This window comes from Haematobia irritans, chromosome 2 (assembly GCF_050003625.1).
Source record: "Haematobia irritans isolate KBUSLIRL chromosome 2, ASM5000362v1, whole genome shotgun sequence".
NCBI lineage: Eukaryota > Metazoa > Arthropoda > Insecta > Diptera > Muscidae > Haematobia > Haematobia irritans.
In genome coordinates, this window is record NC_134398.1 from 159,406,573 (window position 1) to 159,433,582 (window position 27,010).

A 27,010-nucleotide genomic window follows, 5' to 3' on the forward strand; every position below is an offset into this window, starting at 1 on the left:
TTTAGAATACAAGCAAAATGTTTTCATACTAGGTGATTTCAATGCCCGGTCAAAAGCTTTCGGAGACACTTTTGACTCATCCCGAGGTAATGCAATCAAAATGATTTTTAACCAATCAATTTTTCGATGCTTAAATGATGGCAGTGTCACCTTTAGGAAGAATATAAATGACCACTCTCATGGTTCAGTTCTCGACCTTTCATTCACAAACACGAACATGCCTACTTCATGGTCAGTATTAAAAAACTATATTGGTGGTAGTCATCACTACCCCATAGAAATCAAAATTATGAGTAATAAATTAAAAAAAACAAAATTTCTGGCAAAAAACTTACTATTGGAAAATATTAAAAAAATTACAATACCGAACAACATGCGGGATATCCAAAATTGCTTTAAGTCTGAAATTAAGAAATCAACGTTCACTTTAATTAAAAACAGAGTACCCAAAAAGTGGTGGAATAAAGAAGTAGATAAACTATACAGACTAAAACAAGCAGCTCAAAAAACTTTTGATCTCAAAAAAGACAATATAAATGCCTCAAAACTACACCAAGCAATAAAAAATTTTCAAAATGCAGCCAAGAGGGCTAAAAAACAATCTTTCTGTGATAAAGTTGAAAAGCTCAACAATAAACCTGACTCAAAGTCACTTTTTAAATTTATTAGAGGATGTAAGGAGTCACAAGAAACGTCAACAAGCTCCAAATGGTGTGAAGAGAATAACATGGAATTCCTAAACCACATGAAACTTCAAGTTCCGGATAACACATTTGTTACTCCAATAACGCACTCTGCTATATCACATGATTTTTCACTGGATGAACTAGTGCACGTCTTGAAAGGCAAAACTACCCCCTCAGCCGCTGGTCTAGATGGTATTACTTATGAAATGATCCATCAACTATCATTGGTATGTAAAAAAAGACTGCTTGAAGCTCTCAATAACTCTTGGAGATCATGCGAGATTAGTGATAATTTGAGAAAAATCAAAATAGTACCAGTACCAAAAAAAGGTAAGGATCTTGATATCTATACAAATTTTCGACCAATAGCTCTCATCTCGGTACTCATCAAAATTACAAATCTAATGGTAAAAGAACGCTTAAATACATTCATTAATCTAAACCACATATTGCCAAATAGGTCATACGCTTACAGGAAAAATATGTCGGCTTCACACTGCATTAACGACCTAATTCACACTATGAATCTCCAAAAAGAAAAGGGAAGAAAAGTTGTACTGGTTACAATGGACGTTAGCAATGCTTATGAGCGGGTTAATATCAGTGTACTGCAATCTATACTACTTGAATTAAACTTCCCTAACCAAATAATAGCATGGATAATGTCATTCCTTTGCAAAAGAATATTAGTTATGGGAAACAATCAAATAGAAATTTTTAATGGCATCCCACAAGGCAGTTGTCTGAGCCCATTATTATTTAATATCTACACGTTGGGTCTCCATGGCGTAGAAGATGAGAATACGGACGTCTTTCAATTTGCGGATGACTTCATAATCCTCACTCATAGTCATGACTTTGATGATGCTATTAAAAAACTGCAAAATAAAGTAATCAGTTTTGCTTCGCTTTTAAAAGACTTAAATCTCAAAATAAACATAGAGAAAACATCTACAATGTATGTGGCTAAAGGTGCAAGAAAAGTTCCACTAATATCTCTCGCTGGTCAACTGATAAAACCGGTTACAAGTATAAAATTCCTTGGTAGAAATATCAAAAACAGTCTGTCTCTAAAAGAACATTATGATGAAGTCATAAATTCCTGCAGGTTTTTTCTCAAGGCCATAAGAATGATAACAACTCTGAATTATGGTATACACCCCTACGTTGCCAATAACATAACAAAATCCATTATATTCTCCAAGATAGAATATCTCAACTCCTCCATGGCGCATATGCCAACATACCTAAACAAAAAAATTACTAGTTTTCAATATCAGATTCTACGTAGGAATCTTGGTCTAAAGGTGGGTACTATGTTTGTTGGCACGAAAAAAACTTCACTTAACCATTCTTTCGCGTTGAAAAATGAGAGTGTTGACAATACATTTCGAACGAAGAAAACAGCTATTTTGGAGCTATTCCGCGTTTATTTCTCCGCAATTTAATTGACAACATCGCCAAATGTCATACTATTTTTACTTATACATACGCAGCAGCTGATTGTTTACATACACGCATTCATGATAATTGTTTTGAAAAGTGTTTTTCTACCAGTTTTTGGATTGTTTTGCAAAAAAATCTCATACAGCACTGGACACTAATAATTGTTAAGAATAAAGCTCTAGCCGCTCTACTCCTGGTGTCTTACCACATTCTGCAACAGCTTTTACAACATGTGGTACATTGTCTTCTTCAGCTTTTCCAAATGGATACCGTCAATTTGTAACGCACATCAAAAAAACATATAATTCCGGTGTTATGCTAACTTTTACATCATGCGCAGCAATGGACTCATTCATCAACAAACTTAATTCGTTGGTGTCCACAATATCTACACAATCGCATTGCAATACCATGCTGTTGCCGCCTCACTAGCAATTTCAAATCCAGTGGTCACCACCACGGTTCCCACAAAGGATAATAACGCCATTTCATTTGCCAATGTTGTTACATCGGGGGGAACAACCAACTTAAGCCCATAACTCAAGTTCAAGGGTAGTTCCTAAGCCAAAGTCACTGTTCCCGACTTATATTTCGTCACAAAGGGATGTTAGTGTTCTATACCAGACTCTTCGTTGACTGAAATTAATACATTGAGAAGCAATTGGCTGGTTTACTGAAGGATGTTATACTCTCCCAATGTATAAGTTCCAATAACTATTTCAGTCACGTTATGAAATTCAACCAGTGTTTTGAATTGATAAAATGCAAGAATGCCGCTAACTGAAATTTAAAAGCCACAACGAAATTAAATCGTTTTATTCCAGCCTATCGCAATCTTTTTGGACAAATGATGAATACAAGAAAATTATTTTGCTATTTAAATAAAAATTATTTAATTATTTGCTATAAACATTTATTTTGGATATAACTTTGTTCAGAAAAATTTACTAATTTTATATTAAAAAGTATAAAACGTATAAGACCACCCAATTACTTATACCCCGGTATATAAAAATAAAACAAGTTCGATTATAATTTTATTATGATTTTTTATTAATTTGTACATTTATACACTAATTAAAGACCCTAGAACACAATGTTTTCTTTTCTGGATTATCAGCTTTCTTTCACTAATATTGTTATATTTAAAAATTTTTAATTATCATTTCTCATATTTAGCTTTCATGTTGTTTCCATTAAAAATTAAAATTGCATTAACATTTCTTTTGTTCAGTTCTCATTCATTTACGCCTCTTACACACAAAAAACGAGCTCGCTTAACAAATAGAAAAGGGAGCAATTACGAGGAGCGGTAAAATAATAAAAAAAATACAATTCATTTCTTTGTAAAAAATGGGTGTTGAATGTAGAAGCACTGGGTTTACAGAGATAAGACGAAATCGTTCTTAAGCATATTTTAAAAAAGAAATCTTCATCGATTACATCTGCAGTATTATGACAATTAGCTTCTTCTACTTCTTCGTGTTCTGTGCAAACATTATGTTGCATAACATTAGTCAATTCTAAATTAGCAGGGGATGATGATAAATGGTGGGCTGGTTGTATCTCTACAATATGACGCTGATGGAATGCTATTGTTGCTGATGGCTGAAGCGATGATGGTACTGTTGTAATAGGCGGAGTTTCCAACGGGCACCGGTCGCCGATTGGAAACTCCTAGAAGACATTCCTTAGGGGTAAAATTTCACCCGGCCACTTCTTCGCCAGCAAAATCCAATTTAACAACATCACCTGGTAAACATTCCTCCACATCAACTTCATTCTCTGCCGTATTTATACGGTTCAATGTCATTGTAATATCTGGACCAGACTTAAGTCCCACGGTAGCTCCTGCAAAAGCCATTGTAGTGGTGGGAACAACAACATTCGATCCAGCTGCTGGTGATACTATTGTGGATGATTGTGAAACCACCATTGCATTAGTATTGCATTTGTATTACTAACGGCAGCAACAGTCGATATTGCATTTGAAGAATTAGTAATAGTGGCTAATGTTGGAGTAGTATTTGCTGCCACCCCAATGGGACCACTCACTACTTGGGCGGCCGTTGTATTTGGTTGTTGCAATACAATATTTGCGGTCACAGCCACTGTGGTCGTGGCAGGTGTTGAGGGTGCTATGTTGGAGTTGTTCACTGTAGCTGATGTAGTGGCTGCAATTGTGGGTGTCAGGGATGTGAGGGCAGATGCTACTGTGGCAGAAACGGCTACAGAACCAGATGCTGTTATATATGTTATATACATATAGCACTCCGTTATTTTTATTTCGTCAATCTAATTGCATTTTTAAATAACAACGCGAACCACTTTTGTATTCTAATTTAACACAAATCATTTGAATAAATCAATTATTTCTTAATTCACATTACAAATGGCGCCATGTTTTGAAACTAACTAATCTCAACATATGGGAGGATTTAAAGCCGACCTAATTAGGGACTATGCACTTTATGTCAGTTTTTCAACTCGAAAAAAACAAAGTACCACAAATGAAAAAATATTTCGGTAGTTTTTCGCATTTTTGGTTTTGTATGGGATTTCGCTTCGGAAACCGAACATAGTACCTACCTTAACTCGAACAACACCCACGCATGTAATCTATGCTTTAGCTGGAACCTTACCTCCCAAACAAAGAACGCAACTCATTGCTGCTAAAGAACTTATAAAACTAAAAACCTTTAATCTATCTTTATACCAATATATCACCTCCTCGTCTTCTAATACAAGCTTGGGTATGGTTTATCACAAATTCAAATATATTTTTGATAATATTGTAACAAATGAGAACAAAAGACCCTCATATAAAATAAAAGTCCTGCTAAATTTGTTTGATGGAAACAAAAACAATACTAACATAGAATGTATAATTGCTATATATCGTCAGTCTATAAATGATTTCAAAACAATGGGTTATTCCATTTGGGCCACGGATGCATCGATCGGCGCACAGTCCTCAGGATGTGCGGTTTGCAACATCTCGACAAATCAAAATTTTCTTTTTTCCATACCACACAAGGTTTCCTCTCTCACTGGTGAACTACATGCTATTGACAAAGCGATTGATCTAATATTAGAGGAAGGAATATGCAATGCTGTTATCTTCACTGATAGCAAAAATGCATGTTTGCTTATAAGCAACAATTCGGCTCACAATTATTTAGTCAACAACATACTGGAAAAAATCAACAACTCATATATTTCGACTGTTACCTTTATATGGACACCCTCGCATGTTGGGATCACACCAAATGAAACCGCAGATTATTATGCCAAATATGCTGTTAGCGCCGGCTGCCCAATCTCCACCGCCTTATCAATAAGAGATGCACAATGTAAAATTCAGGAATCACTCTGGAATGAATGGTCTGATGATTACAAGGAAGCAGTTCTACACAAAGGCATATACTTCAAACTGTTCTTCCATGAACCTCCGAAGACCCAATGGTTCAAAAATGTAACAATGGCTCCCACCGACATTAAGACGATTAATAGATTATTAACTGGCCATACTTATTGCAAAAAATTCTTACATCGTATTGGCATAGCTCCATCAAACTTATGTGACACCTGTAATGTGGTAGAAGATGAGCATCATTTATTTTTTAGCTGTATAAAATTTGAACACAATCGACCAAATTTTGAAATTTTCAAGCATTTCAACAACTTACCTGACCTCCTTCAAAAACGGAACATGGCGGATATTGCAGAATTAGTTGACTTCATCAAACACAATAAAATTTCGCTATAAAGCTCGCCATTTTTTCTCAAATGTCAAACAAATCACGCAATGTAATAACGACCTACAATTCAAATCATGGAGATTTATACTAAGACATAGACCCTAAACATTGGCATGTCTCTCATCAAGTCCTGGTATATGAGCACTATGTGACTCTACCAACACACACTGACGTGGAACTAAAACCAAAAAAAAAAAAAAAAAAAAAAAAAAAAAAAAAAAGGATATGAGAAATTGGCTGTAAATGTTAATTTTGTAATAGCAAGCAGCAACCACCAACTTAATTCAATATCGTTTTCTGTTAAATAGCTCTCCCTGTTACCTAAATAAACACCGCTTTCTATGTGCGAAATAATGGTTTCTATATTTTTTTTCGCAAGAATGAACATAGTACCGGCCTTAAGACACATATGAGACAACCTATATTTCGTAAAATCAACTTCTACTTTCAGTAGATTTCAGATGAAAACTAGTTTGTGGAGATTTTGATAATGTGAACATATTTTATAGATTTTGGATTTACGCCACCGCTTGATTTAGATATCCATTAAACGGCGTTGCTTTATCAATTGACGGCTCTGAAATCAAAAGCGAGAAAAAGATAAAATATGGATGAAAAAACGAGCGTCAAACGAAACGATACGACGATTACTAAAAAGCTGATACTTTGCTATGACAAATTCATTAAATTCAATAAAACTATTACAATTTAAATCAGAAAAAGTGGAAAAACTTATACATTATTACCACCAGAAAACGAATTTTATATAATTTAGTGGAAATTGAACACGTATACATACAAAAATTATAGAAAAGCGTGTGACTTCCAGTGCATTTTTCGCCCCTAATGAATTTTGTAAGCCACAAAAAAGAATTGTCCCGAGTTGTATGTGTGTGACATGGAAACCATTTTAAAAAGTGAGACAAACGAGGAAATAGAATGAACATTTCATTAAAAGCTTAAGACATTTTTTGCCCGTCGAACAAGTCATGTAGAAGTGTTGTTCATTGACAATTTTGCGAAAATTTTATATGGGATAGTTTGACAAAATTCAAATAACAAAAACAAGCCTGCTAGCGTTGAAGAATACTCGGGTAAAGAAACTTGGCGATAAAGTTTGGTCGAAAAAGACGGTACGAGAACCAGAAAATTGCCTTCAATACAGTAATTTAAAGTTTAAAAAAGAACTTGTATTGAAAGTATGTACTCTGTGTAAGCAAGCTATTGGCCCCGTGCACAAAATAAATACGAGAATTGCTAACAATAACGCGAAAATTACAAAGAAATTCATATTATGTGTATGTGTACGCAAATCTCTTTATTGAAAGTGTTAAATTTATACAAAAGCAAGCACATAGACAAGCCAGCCAACCAACAAGAAATAACAACAACAAGCGTGGAAACAACGATTACGGCCACGGCAGCTAACATCAAGAAATAGAAGAACGAGCATCACGTAAAGCGTTGTGTGTGGGGACTTTCTTTTTGTTTGAATTCAGGAGGTTTTATTTTTCTGTTGTGTACTACGTCTGCCGCCACCGCGGCTTTGTGTTTTTTCTTTCCACCTCCTTGTTTTATTTTTTTTTTGCTTCGCCGTTCCGTCAACAAAATCAATGTATGTGGAGAGCACCGTGAGTTTCACAAGAAAATGTCACATTTGCCATTGGATGCACGCGCCATTTTGCATTATTTAAATGAATTGGGCTACCGAAATATATCGGCCGAACAACTCAAAGAATTTTTAAAAGGTAAATATTTTTTTGTATATAAATTGTATGTATTTATTTTATATTTAAGAGATTAGTAGTTATTTAGCTGAGTAGAAGAATAGAGCAAGTGTTTTGTGCATAGAGTATAAGAGAGCATAAATATGAGAGACTGGCTGTCACACAGGTTCAGTGTTGCCAATTTACTACTTTATATTGTCTTTCAACGAAAATTTAGTAGTGAGTAAAAAAAGATACTATAATAAACATAAAATAGGGTATTTTTACATGACATCATGGTTTCGTACAGGTTTCACAACCTACGGTTAGTCTTTAATAACTGACTAGCAAAATTTGTGTAAGCGCTTAACCGATTTACAGACATGACAGAACTTGGGATTGAGTGAACTGTCTGACAGGCCTGTATTCATTTTAATAAATGCCATCTGATTTTCTTTCTCTGGAATAAAAAAAGAATAGCAGAGTACATATTTGAATTTCACTTGTCAAACGCGATCTTAGTCTAGACCTTTGGATCAAATTTTAGGGTGAGTTTCAAACCCCTTTACAACTATTAAGGCAATACTCAAAAAATCCAATGAACTAAGATTTTATGCATTTCTATTAACATTGGAAAAATATAATTTAATAATTTTTCCATTAAACAAGATATTTTTTTATAGCGCCAGTGAAAAACTCGGCCAAACCTATGTAATTTTGCTAAAGTTAGCAACACTGCAAATATAGTCTAAGAGAGTATTTGAGAGAAACTGGAAAACGATGATTTTATTAATTGTAAACAAAAACATTGTACTTGCATTTTTTAATGAAGATGGTTAAATTTCGTTGCTTAATAATTAGTTTTTTTTTGTATAATTTTTGAAAAATGTAGATTTCGATTTGCTGTGAAAAACTTGTTTGCTATTAATAACCATCGAAATAAAAATAACCTCATAATGATTCTTCGTTGTAGAATCAACATTGTGACCGTATATTATAAAAATATTTTCAAGCAGAAATAAACTGATGGCGATGGAATATGGGACGTTTATCTAGTACTTAGCTTTTCCCCATCGAGTAAAGCATTTCTACATTTATTTTCAGTTCTCTACTGTGTATGGTGGTGTTATGTGTGTACATTGGCTTAGTTGATTGTCGTCGTTCGTCTGTCTTTTAGTTGCTTTGTATTCCAAAGCCGGTTGTATGTGTATTTTTGTAGTGTGTAGTCAAGATAGAAACACCACACACTAAACATGTAGCCCCGCCACACCATCAATTACCATAGCATTTGAATCGAAAATACAAATATCTGCTATACATTGTATTTTCTGTTTAGTTTTAATAGTTAAACACATACGTCGATGCTCATCTGACATACGACAGACCGGCCGACCACCACCACCACCACTAGTAAACTAAGCATCAAGACACAAAAGTGAACAAACGAACCAAAAACGTCAGCCATCCTCACAAAAAACAAAAAATCATAAAGCACACACAAAAACATCAGTTTTTTTGGTTTAACTAGCTGCTGCCACGAGCTCTTTTTCATTCCCCAATATAGTGTACAAAATCTTACATAAATCGAACATTTTTATAAGCATTTTTCATTGTAGTCTGCTTTTATTCTTCTACTTTATGCACCAACCGGCCGTCAACACAGTAGTAGAAGTGCTTATTATTTATTTTTGTAAAGGGAACAAGCAGCGCTGATCTACACTCGCATGACTGTGTGTTGAGGTCAGAACGTAATTGCTTTGCTCCTAAATAAATTCGTTTGCGATGTGCAATTTTCATTTTCTATTTTATTTGTGTCGTATTTGCGGTTTTTGTTGAGTTTTGGTATTCTCTTTTATTTTGTTGTCGTTTGTTTTATGTTTTTCTTACTCGTTTTAGCAGTGGTGTATTCGAACTGAAGTGCAAATGTGTTTTCTTTTTTATCTCTTTTTTTCTTTCATTTCCCTTTTATTTGATTGTTCTACCGATCCGGTTTGTTGTGAATGCACCACTGTTGTGTTTTTTGTTTTATCTGATAATAGCAGTGTTGTCAAATGGCGATTTCATATGTTTAGCGTTTTTATTCGTCTGCAGTTAATTGATCTTAGACTATGTATGTTTGCGTCAATTGAAATAAAATTAATTTGCACTATTAAAAATTTAAATTTAGTTACATTTTTGATAATGATTTTTGTATTGTTTAATGCGCTTTACAGACTATCAGTTATTCCGGACGACAGTGCTCGTGTCGAACATATCCCATACATTGTGCACATTATAAGTTAAGTCCGAAGGCATAATCGATACTGCTGCATGTTTATGGGATCGATAACACATTTACCGATTATTTAGTCATCGCCGACAAGTCGTATCGATCCGACACACTGTAAGATTCTTTACAAACACCGACATTCCGTCCGGAATAACTGATAGTCTGTAAAGCGCATAAGGGATAAAAAATGTATGTTTTAAATTGGGTATTAATTCGTGTTTAGCCGCTAAAATCGCCATTTTCACGATTACAATTACGATTACACCATTTTAAAGAATATGAACTTTATGAAAACTTGCTTTGGGCCATTCCCAAAGCAAGTTTTCATAAAGTTCATATTCTTTAAAATGGTGTAATTGTAATAAAATATATATCAAAGGGGTTTATCCTTCTGCTCGTTTTATTTATTTTTTGATTTTAGCGGCTAAACTTGAACTTAATACCCACCTCTAATTGCAATGACGAAATTTTATCAAGATTTGTATACATAATTTATTTGTAGGTAATTTAATGTAAAATAATTATGAAGAAGACATTTTGATAATTATCATAGTGTTTTTTTTTTTTTTAACATTCGTTAACGAACTAACTTGATATTAATCAACTTTTAACGGAAAAAGTAAAAAAGTGGAAATGATTAATAGAGGAATATGATTCAAATACATATTTCTATTGTAACTCATTAGAGTAACTAACATATAACGATACAATTTATTTAACATGAATGTTTTTAATAGCCTATTCATATCATATTTTTATAAGGCAAATAACAATTAATATTTAGTTAATGTGGATTTTGTAATGTGAAAAACGTATAAGGAATATGTATTTGAATATGATCATGATCTTCAAATTGAATATGATTGGAAGCTCTTTCGAGCTAGTTTTAATCACCAGTGAAGATTTTGACTCGTATGAAGATTTTGACTCATTGTAGACCCTTGCGGGCGTGCAAAAGTATTTTTTAATAAAGACTCGGCATGAGATGGCACAAAAGTGGCTACATTAAGTCGTCTGACGCGGCTCAACTGCTGTATTATACGCCACTGAGATGTCTAACATCTTAATTTTAATATCTTATTTGTATACCGTTCTAACTGAAAATTCCGATTATTCCGATTTATATACCCAGTAAAAAAAGCATCGCCAAAAAAGTAGTGAAAATGTTCTTTTTGGATACGGAAGTGGTGCCAAATTGACGCAGAAGCGATGAATTTAACATGGGCTTGTCATAGGACGGATGTCCAACATTTCAACAGCCGCTGCACTGAATTTGAATCACTTCTTAAGGTGTGAGGTGAATTCAGTGTTTTGGATGTGAATTAAGAATTTTTGTGATATTTTGACAAATAAATAATTTTGTATGATTTTTAATGCATTATAACGTTTTTGTCTGGAAAGTTTGTCATCAAATATTTTTAAAAATTCGCAATTTTTTTTAGAAAGGATTTAACATTTTTTCGACTAAATTTATAATTAATAATAATAATAATAATAATATGTACCATTTTATTAATTATTAATATGTTAAAATTGACTCAAATGAACTTCCTGAGCAGTTAAAATAAAGAACCTCTTCGGGAGAGCATTTTTGAAAGTTCTTTTAAAGTTGTGCCTTGAGAAGAACTTGCAAATTGTTTTGCTGGGTACATTTGCACGTTTAGAAAAGTTTCGCAAGTCCAATTGCAACACGTAGGAATTTTTCAGCATTGCCAATTTAAACGAAATGTCTTATTTAAAGGTGAGAACTATGTTCAGTTTTCAAGCTGAAACCCAGATTATTTTCACGATTACTTTTTTAGTCAATTAATTTAGAAATATTAAATGTTTCACAATCAATACATTGGTTCTTTTCCATCCAAAATTTGAGAAGACTTGATAAAAACGTAATCGTCTTCATAGATATTTTTGCACTTTAAATTTTCTGTTTTGGTGCTAAACCCGAACACTGTAAAAGTCGCTAAAATCATCATTTTTTCAAGATTACATTTCTTTAATAGTCCATATTAAGGAATATACACTTTGTGAAAATTTGCTTTGGACTATTCACCATCAAATAATAAAATTTGCAACAAATATGTATAATTTTATGTTTTTTTTTTACTGATTTAGTTTTCACTTTAGCGGTTAAACTCGAACTTAGTACTCACCTTAAGAGAAGAATAAACTCGAGTGTCAAATTTTATTTCCAAGTAACAAATTTTAAAGAAGAAGTGTGTAGGTAAGTAGAGTCTTACATGCAAAGTTTTTCGTAATGGCAATATGCCTACTCTCACTTTTTTTTATAAATAAGGGAAATTTTAATTGTCTATAAACATAATTTTGATTATAGGCGATTGCAATAATACAAATGTTCACGAATCTGGGGTTGACAACACTTTTTCATTTCATATTACAGAGTTGCAAAATTGTGGACATTAATTTATACATAGCCAGCAAATATCTTCTTTATGTCGATTACAATTAGCAATTGTGCCCTAAGTAAACACGAAATTCTTGGGGAATTCCTCCCACCACAGATTGTGATTCAATTAGCTCAATAAAAAAAGAAAACACTTTAGTTTTCATCAATGTTTGCTTCGTCAATACTGTTCTATAGATAGATACTATCTGCTATTAGCAAAAATGCAGAAGTGTATTATTTGCAAAGCAGAAATAGGTCTATTTTTATCAGAAATGAATAATACCAAGTCAAAGGATTATATTTAATTTGTGTTTTTCTTTACACCTCAGACATATTTATTTATTGATATACAGTAATACCATAGCCTGATGTTACACATAAGCTTCCTAATCGGCTCATATACCTATGTTGATTGGGTTGACTTACATCTCCATTTTTGCCTATTATTTTTTTTTCTTTGTTTTATAACGCAACGAAGATGAAATATAATATTCATAAAAATATACTGACAGTTTATCGAAGAAATTTGTATGGTAACAGTAGGTTTAAAGTTTACGTTAACTTTCATGAATATGAGAGTAGATATCTAAGACGCAATATACTTAACAAGTTCTCAAAATCTAGTTAGGGTATGCTATTTGTTATGTTTCTGTTATCATATATTTTTTAAATGTTGGAGCTAAAAATTTTCGAAATCGTTCACATTTCGATTGAAATATCAGAAGCAGAATTAAACATACACCTCATACAAGGTGCATGACCACTAAGACCTATCAGGGAACATCTTGTAGGAGAAATGCGAAGGAACTTATGTCACCTTCTTCAAAAATTTCACGATCATACAATGAGGTTTGAATTTTGTATTCTATTGTATTCAAGGACTTACAGCTCCATGCGCAATTAGTAGCTTTAATTCGTGTCGTCTCGCAATGGACTAATAGTTTAAGGGATCCGGAAGTTTTAGATTGAAATGTATTTGTTATTCACGTGTGTTTTTATGGTCTAAGCAATGGTTGGTACCTTTTATAATCGGTTATATAATAGAAAAATTCCTACTAAAATAACATTACCATGTATACTAATAGCTGGAAAAAATATATATATTTTTTTTTTAAATCATTCGCTATATATTTTATATAGATATCTGTTTAGTATATACTAAATTGTTTGCTACCCATTCGGCTGGTCCATTAAACTTCCAATTATTTTAGCATGGTAACGAAAAATCTATATTTAAAATATAAAAATTATTATATATATATATATATATATATATATATATATATATATATATATACATGAATGTAAATATATTTATATATATACATACAGACATTCATAGAGGAATTGTACAATTTGCGATATACAATCATTAGTATATAGGAATTTTGGTGTGGTATGTTATATGAGTAAATCATTAATATATGTGTGCAGTTTGCAATGCATTTTTATCGTTATAAATTGACTGTATACATTTAATATATTTGCTTGTATATATACATGTGTGTGTGTGCAATTTTATTTCATCCTTGATATAGAGGTTGAGGTTTTTAAAGGAATTCAAAAATTAAATATTTCCTTAGGCAACAATATTCTATTGCATTCATATTGGCAAAAAATTTTCAAATGTAGGTGTGTGCGTGTGTGTTTTAATGCCACCAGCCATGTTAGTATAGGTATGGCGGTAGTCTCCCGCTTGTTCGGGTAAGTAGTGAATGCTTACTTATATGGCTACCTATTCGTAAACAGCCCTACTTATAAACCTGACTACCGCCCTTGTATTTGAGCGGAGAATTTAACAAGGAGATGTCGCTCAAAATAACCAATAGACCATTCTCTGTATTATCGATAACCCCCCATTTGGTAGCTGGAAGTTACTCACAGAAAAGGGTGGTGAATATGTGGTAGCCAAATAAGCACTTTAAATCTATACCCCATTTGCTGGTTTATTCTAAAAATTAATTTTATTGTTTTTAATCAAGGCTTTTTTATTAAATAGTTTTTTTTAATATATAAATAATAAAATTACGTCAAGATTATACAAACAAAAATAAAAAAAATCAATATTGGTGTAAAGATGATTTTACTATTAAATTGTCCCTTCTTCTTCCGCTGCATTGCCTCGCGTAATTGTTGTTCTGGAGGTCCATTGCTGCTAGGAAATGGAGACGCCGCTTCTGAAATTAGAATATAAATATGAAATACATACATACAACTGATATGTAATAGAATTATAATTAATTTAACTTACATTTTTGAATTTCTTTCCTTTTGAATCACCATATGCACTCCGTATTCAGCCAAACGCATTGAAACCAAGAGCAAAACTGAACAAATCACGTGTTCTAGCGCGAATTCGTTTTTTTGTTCTTTCAACATCTCTTTACGATTAGGACAAGCATAATATCTTTCTATGCATTACGCGTAAGCACCAAAACCAGATTAAGAACATAATTACTTTTTTGTTTTGTTTAATTTTGCTGGGCAAACTATTTCGTACATTACTTTTAGACACCGAAATTAAATGATCACTTTTTTAATTTCTCTCTCATTTTTTTTTTCTGTGAGAGTAACAGAGTCTATCTTATCGATTTCATCCTCAACTGGTAATGCCCAATATAGTTTATCGACTATTTAATAGATTACTTTATGGTGCTGAATTGGGTGAAACGAAATGGTGCATTATATGCATTTAGAATAGGAGTCTTTAATACTTTTTGAAATCATTATTCTGTACCAAAATAACCCCCTGTACATGTGGAGTGCTTATATAAGCAGGGAAAAAGCGACAATAGCTATTTGCCGAACAAGCGGGGCTTTCTTACAAAGTCATGCATATAAAGTCCATTGAGATATCACTGGTGGTAAACTTGTCTCTTTCCATGACTCCTTTCCGATTCTATATAGATAAGGGTCTCTATATTTAAAGTTGAGTGTACAGGGCCGTGTTGTACTGTGTGAAACTTTGAGTAATCTGGAAATGTCCGTGCTAAGAGGAGATAAATTCAAACTTGTTCCCATGTTCTGATAATCAGAATTGCAAAGTTTTCGTTTTGTGATATTATCTTAGCAGCAAAACATATAAATTCTCTTCAAAATTGATCTTCTTTCGAAAAAATGTACCGCTGTACTGAAAAATTGTACGCTGGCCACACTTATATTTTATTGCCGCCTTTAATTGTAATGACGAAATTCTATCAAGATTTGCATAATTTCACTAAATTTGTAGGTGATTCTTCTTCTATTAAACGTTGAAAATCAAAATTTTTCCAATATTCGAATATGTTGCCGTAAATTTGCATAGTAAGCTCCGTAATATATGGTTCCACTTCATTTTCATTTTTAACTCTTCCACATTTTATTGGGCATGTTGTCATGTCCATTTCCACAATTCGATATTAAATAAATTATTAAAAAAGCTTCGTTTAATCGGCCTCTTGACGCCGAAGGCCGATTCGTGGCCGATTGTCGAAGCCAATTCTTCGGTCCAGCTCTAGTAAGTAGTATCCAATGTTACAAAGTATCACCTTGACAAAAGCCTTTAATTGATTAAGCACTACGAAAACCTTTTTATAAAGCCGTGACACATGCCTGCACTGATTTAAACATTGGTTTAAATTTGCTGGAGGTTGCTAAAAGTTGTGTTCCTTAAGATTTTGTCTAATCTCGGTTGTAAATAGTGATTCCCCGATTGCTCGAATACCACATATGAAACGTATATCGTTCCTTGTAGCTCCACCATTCTCGTGGGTGGGACAGAACAGCCAATTCCTGCACTATTTCAGCGTCTCCTTATCTTCTCCCAAGCGGTACTATCCAATATGCCTTCATGATCTTGTCTTGAAGTTCTTGGGCGCGTAAATACGCTGGCTGCGATTGTGGATATCGATATATCAAAGATTTATGTCTATATTCAAAATAATTTCTTGATAGTCTATCGATAGAATTGAACTTTTTGAAAATTGGGTTTTCTTGTAGTTTAATCAAGTATAATTTTTAGAATTAAAATTTATCTCTCTATCATTTCCCCATAGTCATAAAATTAGTTGTCCAGACACAATAATCTAAATATTGTGTTTTTGGCATTAAAAATCGCCAAATGCAACACTGCTGCGTTATTTTGATTTGTATGTAACGATGTGAATGTGTGTGTGAGTGTTTGTGCAATAAAAAGGGGATGATGTCAAAATCGAACATCTGTCCGTGTCAGATTTTTGTTTGCTTTTATCCTATTTTTCAGTTTTGGTTTGGCATTCTTTTGGTATGTTAGGATTTAACGAATTTTATAAAAAAAAATTAGCGGTCTTTTTCTAAAGTTTACAGTGTTTTTGCGAATATTTTTTTAAAAGCATGATTATTATAAAAAAAAACTATTTCATTGATTTAACTGACTGGTGTTGTTTTTTCTGTTCTTCTCTTTTTCGATAACATGTGATCGTCCCTCCTCCTTTTCTACTGTTAATCTACATAAAAACAAACGACAACAAAATCTCTATTTTACGATATAGCCATCTTGGGCCTAAAGGTATGCAACCGCAATCGGAAATTATCAAAAAAAGTAAATTTAAAGCACAGAATCAGCGGCAAACTCAACAATTGCCAACTACACCCACTACAAGGAATCTATCAACATCAGCAACAGCGTCAAAAGTTTCGGTTACAGCATCTCCTGGAGCAGCAGGCACTACTGTCTCAGCCTCAACTAGGATTGCTCAAGACTCGAATAAACGCATCTGTCCCACTGTCAAAGTAATCAAGTGCAAAAAGCCTCTTTGCCATTTCAAATTTTACTTGGATATATGTGATCATCAGCTAACAAAACGTATAGAGGAACAAATAAAAATTCTAGGGGGATCATTGGAATTCTTCCTAACGCCTAGTGTTACACATTTTGTGACCGATAAAGCAGTTGTCAACACCGGCGCGACCGGTGCAGTTGTAAATCCAAATAACAGTACAAGTTGCCCGGGTACACCACAAACGCCGCAGACCCCACAAACACCACAGACTCCTTATTCTGTGGAAAATTTTGAGGTCTCCAGGACAAATAATGGCACACCTACAATTACATCAAAAAAGCCCATAAGAAATTCAAGAGCTGATGCCATATTAAATCGTGCCAGACGTCTTAGCACCGCTGCTACCACACCCACCCAAGCTATAGGCGGTGGCTGTAACACCAGAGGTTCAACTGCAGATCATTTAGCCCAAACAGTAACAGCCCCGATTATCAACGCCACAACACCTCTAAAGTCCAGAGATAATGTTGGCCCACCACCTCCCTATGTTGTGTGGCAATGCGAAAATGCTTTAAGATTTTTTAAAAAGGTTCAAAACGAGCTTAAAGATTATCTGGGAGACTCAGCAAACGGCTCGCGAAAATCTTACACAGTTGAACCGATAAGTCTAAAAGGTGGTTTCATAAAAATCGAAGCTCTCAAACGTAACTACCGACCATATTATCATCTCTTTAAGAAACCCACAAGTGAGTGGCCTAAAATTGAATTAACTCGAGAAGACGGTGCTTTTCGTTTGTCACCCAAAAAGGATACCACAACTGCAACCAAGGACGATAAGAAACCTAAAGACGAAGTTGAAGCAAATCAGTTGAAAGACAACAATATGACACGAAAATCTAGATCACGATCAACTCACAACATCAAAAAGCCTCAAGGAAACGAATTGCATAAATCCCCTGCGAATTCACAGAAAAATAGTCTTTGTAGAAATCCGGTTCAGCAAAAAGATTCCTCGGAGAAACAATGTGGGGTTTGTGAAATATGCAAAATTGAATATGATGCCTTAACGATACACCTGAAGACCAAGGATCATGAGTATTTTGCCAAAAACTCTCAGAATTTCATAGCGCTGGATTCATTGATTACTTCCTCGGCAGATGTTAATAAGTTCCTGGATGAGAATCGTAAATCAGGTCCAAAAAACGAACTAGAGGAAATGGAAGTTGATCAAGAAGAATTGGAGGATGATGAAGTCGATCCTTTGGAAAATGAAGATGCTGGAGATGACGTTGAGGAAGAGTCTCAAAAATCTTGTTCCTTGAGTAAACCAACTAAGGTTTTCGAGAGGAAGGCCCTTTCCATATCTCCAACATTGAGGGAGAAATCAAAGCGTTCCACTAAGGGCAAACACTCCTCGGAGAAGTTCAAGAATGCCATTACCAGTACCAAATCGCCAAAGACTCCTAGTCCACAAAAACCACCTACTCTACCACCATTGGTTGTAAAGACTCCAATCACAGCGCGTAAAAAACACTCTGGCTCAGCCTCAAATGCTGCAATATCACCACCTATACGAGCTATGCTGCCACCGAATTCTTTGTACAAAGTTGTAGAAACTCATACGGAAGCGCCTTGTACGCCAACCAAGAATAGAATAGGAGCAGCTAACGATAGCACGGTAGTAGCATCACCCTCGATAATTGTCAAGTTTAAGAAGGTGCGCAATACCGAATTGCAAGTGTTGAATGGTGAGGCCGAGAACTTTATGTTTCCTAAAAAACCTTGTGATTCCAGCGAGCTACCAACGGACGTTGATAGGCATACTAGCTCTGAACGTGCTCAAAATACTGCATCCATTTGTACATCATCAAGCGCATCCACTCCATCGGCATCACCATCTCCTTCGGAGGACGAAAACGAAGAGTATTTCGTAGATCGGTCTAGGAAATCCCTTCCGAATGGTAAAAAGGCCATAGCCAAGGCTAAGAGAAAATTACCTCAGCAAATGAAGCGTTTGGCTACGACGGCTCCCGTAAATACAATGGAAACTGGTAGGTATTCTTATCCTAAAACTCCCATACCAAGGGGAGCAACTACCACACCTAAGGGTGTGGGGGGAAGACAGAGCTTTCCAAAAGCCCCCATCCAGCCACTTGAACAACTGAAAAAGATTACTAGTTCACGCAGACATTCCGCAGCTGCTTTCAGCTCTGCTGAGCTTCTTGCAGAAACTGCGAAAATAATATTTCCTGAGGCAACCCGTAAAAGTTCCAGAACTGCAACAGCCATAGTAACGGCGGCAACTACAAGTACGCGTCTAATGCAAGCTGCGGTGGATGCAGCGAAAAATAAAAGTAAACAAAATCAAACCACCGTCACCGCAAGCGCCACTGCCAAACCCGTGCAAAAAGGAAGGCCACCAAAAGCCTTATTGCAGAATGTTAAAAAGGAATTAGAACAGGTCGCACAACCTAAGGAAATTAAGCAGCAGCAGCAGCAAAAGTCCGAGACTGTTGAACAGGAATCAAGGCGATTACGCTATAATAATCGTAGTTCAGTTGCTTACCATCTGGAGGATAGGATGGGGGAGAATACAAAAAACAAATCTACACCCAAACAAATCAGTACTACTACCACCACCAACAACAGCATTGGCAGTAGCAGTAGAAAGAAACCACAGGTCAATTCTATAATCTTTAAAACTGAAATTGACGATGATGATGAGGACGATGACGTCTCCATCGATAATGATGACGAAAAAGATGAAGATTATAAGGTGAGCGAAAGCAAAGCTAAATCTTCACCTAAGAAGTCTTCTTCGAACTCTCAATCACAAATACAGCTTGAAAGCAGCAAACCATCGCCAACAAAAGCTTTCACATCGAAGAGAGAAGCTCGTCTGGAAAAGAGACAAAGTCGAATATTGCCCAAAATAAAGAAAGAATTATCGGTCGAAGAAGAAATACCAGCGGCAGAAGAAACTCCATTAGCACCAATAACAAAAGAAAAAGTCGATGAACCCTCTACATCTGGAAAGAAATGCAATGAGGCCAATACACCACCTAAAAAGTCTGCCGAAAAGAATTCTCCTGGTAAACAAGAACACTCATCTCCATCCCGCTTTTTTGATTTTACAAAGAGCGAGCGTTTGAAAAAGCTGAAGTATTCTTTTGAGCGGTTGCCAGAATATGATTTATGGTACCGTGTCTACAAACGTCAAGACAATTATCAGGAAAAGTATTTCGAATATTTTGGATCGACAACGTACAGAAAACTGCCATACGAATTGGGGCCCATACCCTTCGAAATGTCCCTGCAAGGATCTATGGGTTCGAAAATTTGTTGTAAGCTATGTCAGAATAAGAATACTGTGAAACAAGAGACTGAGCTCCAACAGGCGGCAAAAGGTGATATACGCGAGGCCAAAACGAAACCATCAAATAACCAGCGAGAAGATTCAAATCTACCACCATCTACATCTACCTCAGCCCCTGCCAAACAAGAACATTCCAAATTATCAAACTCCACCACAGATTCCACTACGACGCAATATACGCACAAGCACAAGAAATTGCATTTGCTTCAACGATATCGCCAGGAGCAGGAACAACAAGAGATATTGCAACGTCAAAAACTGGAAGAGCAAGTACAAAACAGCAATGTCCAAAGACTTGGTAATCACACCGATATTAAAACGGAGGATGGAACGAGAGATTTATTGAACCGTCGCGAGGATAGGGCTGGATCCACCCATAGCAATGCTAGTAGTTGTGCCAGTAGTACGGCCACATTTAGTAAATCGAAGAGAATGCATAAAAAACTTTTGAGCAAGGCCGCTTTTATGGCACATTTGGAGCTACCGCCACGGAAATCACCCAGAGAACATGCTTCCACTTTGGCCTTGGTTAGTTGTATAATAAAACAAAGGAAAGATTCGATAAGTAAATCGAATTCGGAAATAGATGAACCTGTAACACCAACGGAAACAGTAACTCCAAATTTGCCTCTAGTTAAAGAAGAGCCATCCAAAGATGTAGATGTTAAACAAAAACAAAATACACGGCTAAAAACACCACCTCCTACACAACCACCAGCAAGTGCAGCCAGAGAATCGCCATTGTTGCATCAAGGTAATGCCGTTCTAAATTCGCCTCGCACTCGTTCTCAGGCAGCCACACCCATAGAAGAACTCCGATTTGCTACGGAAATATCGGAAAATGTTAAACGTATGCGTAGGGGACGTAACAAGTACGATTATTCTCCACCATTTGTGGCTAGAGCCGGAAATGTCCGTGCCTCCAAAGGTAGGCCACCTGCCAATAATGTTGCTATGAATTTGTTTGGTAAATTTTCCGGTGGAAATACCTCCACATTGGCATCAATATCAAAGAATCCAAAGGTAATAAGTAGACTGGAATCTTTAGTTTCCAATAACGGAAATGGCGTCAAACCGAGCAGAGGAAGAAGGCCTAATCATCGAAATTCCATATCCGCTAAGAATATCAAAAATTCAGCTCCATCTATACGTAAAACGGGCACCAAGAAAGGTGTACTCGAATTCGAAGCTGATGCAAATGCGTTAGAATCTTTGAAAAAAATGACTACAGAATACAAGAGTCCAGCATTTTTGGAATGGCAAATCGATAAATTTTTAACATTAATGGGTCCTGAGGGTGATAACGATGTTGAATACTATGCCAAACCCGATATGACTCCAGCAACTCCTGTGGAAGAACAAGAAATTCAATCACCAAATGATCCCTCCAGCTCAACTGTAAATAATTCATTGCTTAATACACCACCTGCCACAGAATATTTCTCCAGCGATTTTGATCTCTATGATCTGGTCTACAAGGACTCAGAGGCCGGTATGAAAGATAGCACTGATGATAAATTAGGTCCCGACCATAAGGGGAGAAAGATAAGCATATTTAATTCAAGCCATATGCTTGGCTACTATCGCAAGCGTAAGAATCCAAAGACCAATCGAACGGGCTGGCCTAAAGTCACTAGAAAAAAGGCTGTTACACGCCAACAATCAAAAACTAATAAGATCTTTTTCCTCCAGAATAATTTGGTGACCAATGAAGAGAAATTGGAAAATGGTGTATCAGTAAAAGAGGAACAAATTACTGAAGACAAAGGTGACAATGTACTGGAAAATAAAGTTAGAGAAGATGGTGTAATTACTCCACCCGATTCCGAATTAGAAATGGGAGCAAATGGAGAGGGACGAGTGAAACCAGAAGAAGAAGAGAGTATTATAATGGAGGAGGAGTCACAAATGGGCATAAACGAAGATTCTCAGACAGCCAATGATGACGATGAGGAAGAGGAGGAGGATGATGACGAAGAGGACGAGGATGTGGAGGATAATGAAACAATGGCCGATTCTATTGAAGAGGAAATTATTGCTAGAAAAGACGATTCAGATGTAGAATTAGACGATGTGGAGGAAGTCGACGAAGATGAGGATAAGGAACGGGAAGATGACGATGATGATGCTGAAGAAGCTCAAGACGTCGAATGCAAGAAAATTTTGAAAAAATCCAAAAGATCTGTAACAAAACACTTTCTAACTCAAGAGGATGAAGATTCCTATGAGCCGCAAGAAAAACGTCTTCGTTCAATCGATGAGGTATCCAATTTATGTCCCATGGAGAAAGCCCGCTCGAATAACCTAAGCTTGAATAACGCCACAACCTCTACACCTTGCACACCCTTTATGAGAGCTCTACGTCGTACTCCCCAACTCAATGGTAGTCTAGGAAGCTGTATAAGCCCCAGCGAAAAAGCTGGTGACAATTCGGATATTTTCACAGTTTCCTCAGATGGCCTGGACACAGATCTCGATCTTAGCAATTCACATTCACAGCTAAGAAGCCACACCATAGATGATGATAATCATCATCACCATCATTTCGATCATACAACAACGCTCAACAATAGTGCATCTGCCACGCCAAAACGCAAATTTGATTTATCCAAATATGCACCCACAAATGCGGCATCTTGTGCGGCAGAAGCAGCAACAGCGGCTGTGAAGTCATTGGCCATCTCACAATTTCTAAAGAAAGAAGTTCGAGTTACATGTCGTCGCTTGCGTGCACCATTTCGAAGGTTTCGTTATCGTAGATAGGGTCAGGGTTATATTCTAATACCGATATTTGATTGAGATAGATAGATAACTAACACCATTGTGGAATCTTAATAACAGCCAAAAAAGTGAAGTAATAAAGAAAGAGCTCCTCTTGTATTAGGCTAATGAATGTGCGGCTAAAAGAAACGAAAATTGTATGTGTGATAAAACGGGGTTTTCATGTGATTAATAAATTTCGACTGAAATTATTGAATAATTTCTATAACACAATTAAGTTATAAATAAGGATTAGAAAATTCAAAAAATGAAAAAAGTAAAACAAAAAGAAAAAGAAAAAAATGGACAAATCTAGGTTTCCTTTTGATGCCTAACCGGGGAAACTATACCATTATCCATTAATTAAATAATGTCCTAAAAATACGAGATGATTTCACGTTGTTTAAGATGATGAGAAATTTACCGATTTCAATTAATTTAAATTAGAACCGAAATAAAAAGTCGAAATGTTTGTGCTTCGCCTAATTGTATTATCAAAAGGATTAACATTTTTTAATATTTAATTTTTAAAATTTTCGTCTCTTTAAAAATTTCTGCAATTCGATTTACCGACTTTGTGCCTGCAGAAAAGTCGACTAAACGTATTTTTTTGTTTTTGGGTTTTTATATGTTCCATGGGGATGGGATTTGTGACTTCAAAGAAAGCTTCATATCGCATTTTGTGAATTATCGACCTTAAAATGTAAGACTCGTGTCATGGAAAAAGTAGATTTATCGATTCTTGGAAAAAAAAAAAACGAATAGGTGAATCCACTTTCGGCTTTTTGCAGAGGCTACGATCAAAATGCCCATTATTATTATGGTTTAACAGGTTTAAATATGAATTTTATGAATAGAAATGGAAGATGTTAAGTTGACCGATCCCATTCTAAATATCGAATTTGCATATTCGCAATATTTCAACTCAGTAGTAAATTTAACTATTGAATAGGAAAGAAATAAGTATTTTTTTGTTGTTTTTATATTCACGCCTTAAATTTTTGTTATTTTTATTAAAAGTTTTAACCTAGCCAAGTCGATTTTTGATTTCCTTCACACCTCGATTAAAGAGAAAAAATAGAAATCGGGATTCCTATTCAACTTTTCGCACAATAAACTTTGATTTTGATTTTTATATATTAACATATTTCCCATAAATGTCCCATGCATCATATAAAACTTGTCCATGTAATTTTAGCCTAACGTTTGGTTTTAAGAAAAAGCATCATGAGATGAAAATAAATACTAGTTGTTCTTCTTACTATAGAAGGGGATTCTCCTTAATACTTCTGGAATGTTTATGGAAATATTTACATTTTTTTAGTTTAGATAAATGAGCATTTCTTCCTCTTAAAAAATACAAGTCTAAAATAAATTTACCATTTTCAAAATCAGTAGATTTAATCAGATCGATTAGAAAATTAAAATCACGACAATTTCTCATCTTCTTTTAAGCAACATGCTAAAAAATATGTATATAGAAGCCGTAATGGCAAAAAAAGGAATTTTATTTAAATGCCAAAATTAAAAAAAAAAAAAAAAAAAAAAACAAATTATATATATTAATTTTTGAAAGCCGTTTTATATTATCTCACATGTGTTTTGTATTTCTTTGAAAATTGCCATAACACATTCACATTCATTAAAAAGAGCCATTATTAAATTTTGTACTGAAATTCAAGAGAAATAATGTTGTATTTATGTGAACGTTAAAATAAACTAAAGAAAAAAGGAAACATATTTTTGTTTGTAATTTAAATAAAACTAAGAGACATTTAGAATAAATTGATGTAAAAAGCTAAAACTAGAATTACAAAAAGGTATACTATATACATTTTTTTGTTTTTATTTACACACAAATTTTTATACGAAAAATCCTTCCAATTTTTAACATTTTTCTTTTTTTGTTTTAATTTAGGGTTTTTATTTGTTTTTTTTTTTTATGTGAAGTATTATGTTTAGTTTTTTTTTCATTGTTTTTTCTCTGTGTGTAATTGAACAACTAAAGTGAATTTAGTTCACTTAAATGTTGAACATTTAGTTTATATTAATCCCAAAATAATTATCCTTGGCCGTTCGCTTTTTATATTTCCTGTAAATTAATAAATTTTGTTTAGTAAAAAAAAAAATAATGCAAACATTAAATAATAAAATTATTCATAGTAGTTATTAATATAGATCATAGTATTTAATTTAAATATGCAAATAATTCTACACAAAATATACCTACCTAAATACAAAATAAATAGTAAATGGTCATTATTAACTCTATATTATATTTCTCTTTGTTATTAACTTATCTTTATATTTTTACAATAATCCTATAAACTACACAACCACCACAATGTATACACAATAGGATTTAGTCAAAAGAAAAACAAATGAAATAGATAATTAAAAGCCGTGTAAAAATATGTCATTAGTTTATTTTTTTTCCAAATAATAATGTAGATTTCTATACAAAAAAAAAATCCGCCCTTTCCTATTTTTAAACGATTTTATTCGTATCCTCATTAAAACAACAACAAAACAAACCCCCCAACCACCAATCACCTCTGTCCCATTAAATTCCATCAAAACAAAAACAAAATTAAAATTAAATGTAAACACCCTATGAAGTAATCCAAACTCTAAATGTAATTTATATAAATATATAATTATTATAGCAATTAAAAAAAATGTGAGTGGTAATATCATTATTTTTTTCTTTTTGCAAAATCAACAATTATTAAAACAAAACTATTGTATTTAAAAAATGAAAGAAAACACACAGGATTGTAACAATTTTATGTTGCAATAAAATAAAGAAAAATATTAATTAAAAAAAAAAATATTTAACAATTCTCATTGTTTTTATCTTGGTATGTCAGGATAGGTTGAAGAAGCAAAAGACGCTTTCACATGAATTTTAAATTATTGGTGGAATTGATCACGACTTTGTTTTAGGTTAAGGAAGAATATAAAGCCCTAGTAACATACAAGGGTTCCGGGCGAACACAATTTTCTTTCAACTGTGGTTTATTTCACTTCAAGCAGCAGCACTTATAGGTGGGTATTAAGTTCAAGTTTAGCCACTAAAATCGTCATTTTTTCACGATTACTTTTCTTTAATAATCCATTTTAATGAATACAAACTTTGTGAAAATTTGCTTTGGGATATTCCCCATCAAGTTATACAGAAATCTGCAATTTTATGACTTTTTTACTGATTTAGTTTTCACTTTAGTGAAAATTAGCAGCTAAACTCGAACTTAATACTCACCTTATATTAAAAAAGTTTTCACTCATGGAAAAGTTTTATGAAAAGTTGTGTAATTAAATTTTTTCGACTATTCGATCAAATTTTGATAAACATTTTAATAAATTTTGATAGAATGTGAATTCGGAACTTCGAAGTAACATTGTTCCTACAAAGAGTTACCCAGTTTTTATGGCTGGATCAACTTCCATGAACATTTCAAATTTCTTGATTGCAACAGTAAAAGATATGCAGAATTATTAACATGTGAAGTTATCAATTAAAAAAAAATAACGGAAAACCTTTTTAAAAAGTAGGGCGAGGAAGTCCCCTTACAGGCATAACTCCTGGATTGTAATCCATTGGGAGTACCCTATTTCAACTGCATAAAAAAACTATTTTCTGTCAAATATATGAGAAATAGTAAAGATTTGAAAATTTTAGAATGTCGGGCAGGGGAAGATGCCTTTCCCACGGGTTTCCCAGGCTTTCGCCTTGAAAATAAAAAATATAAAAGCAAGTGTAAATGGTAATGGTTGTTTGTCAGCACGTCGAGTTGGAAACTTAATTTTTTATTGATGGGATAGTGAACGCCAAAATGTATTTAAACATATTTAAACATTCT

At 34.2% G+C, this 27,010-nt stretch overlaps 1 protein-coding gene and 1 long non-coding RNA gene across 2 annotated transcripts; one reads left to right on the top strand and one right to left on the bottom strand.

Annotated features, from left to right (window-relative positions):
• The first annotated feature begins 6,505 nt into the window (after positions 1-6,505).
• chif (DBF4-CDC7 kinase regulatory subunit chiffon) lies at positions 6,506-25,988 on the top strand. Its single transcript, XM_075296732.1, has 2 exons — positions 6,506-7,641; positions 16,781-25,988. Exon 2 carries the CDS (start codon positions 16,800-16,802, stop codon positions 23,148-23,150), a length of 6,351 nt encoding a protein of 2,116 aa, XP_075152847.1. The 5' UTR covers positions 6,506-7,641; positions 16,781-16,799; the 3' UTR covers positions 23,151-25,988.
• On the bottom strand, positions 14,235-14,592 carry LOC142226630 (uncharacterized). The gene is made up of 2 exons (XR_012719716.1): positions 14,524-14,592; positions 14,235-14,449 (listed from the first exon to the last, which is right to left on the bottom strand). It is a non-coding gene; the product is annotated as an uncharacterized LOC142226630 (long non-coding RNA).
• Positions 25,989-27,010: the final 1,022 nt, after the last annotated feature.

What these genes read in the sequence shown, in the direction of transcription:
- chif (XM_075296732.1), top strand. Translation starts at nt 16,800, where the DNA reads ATGCAACCGCAATCGGAAATTATCAAAAAAAGTAAATTTAAAGCACAG.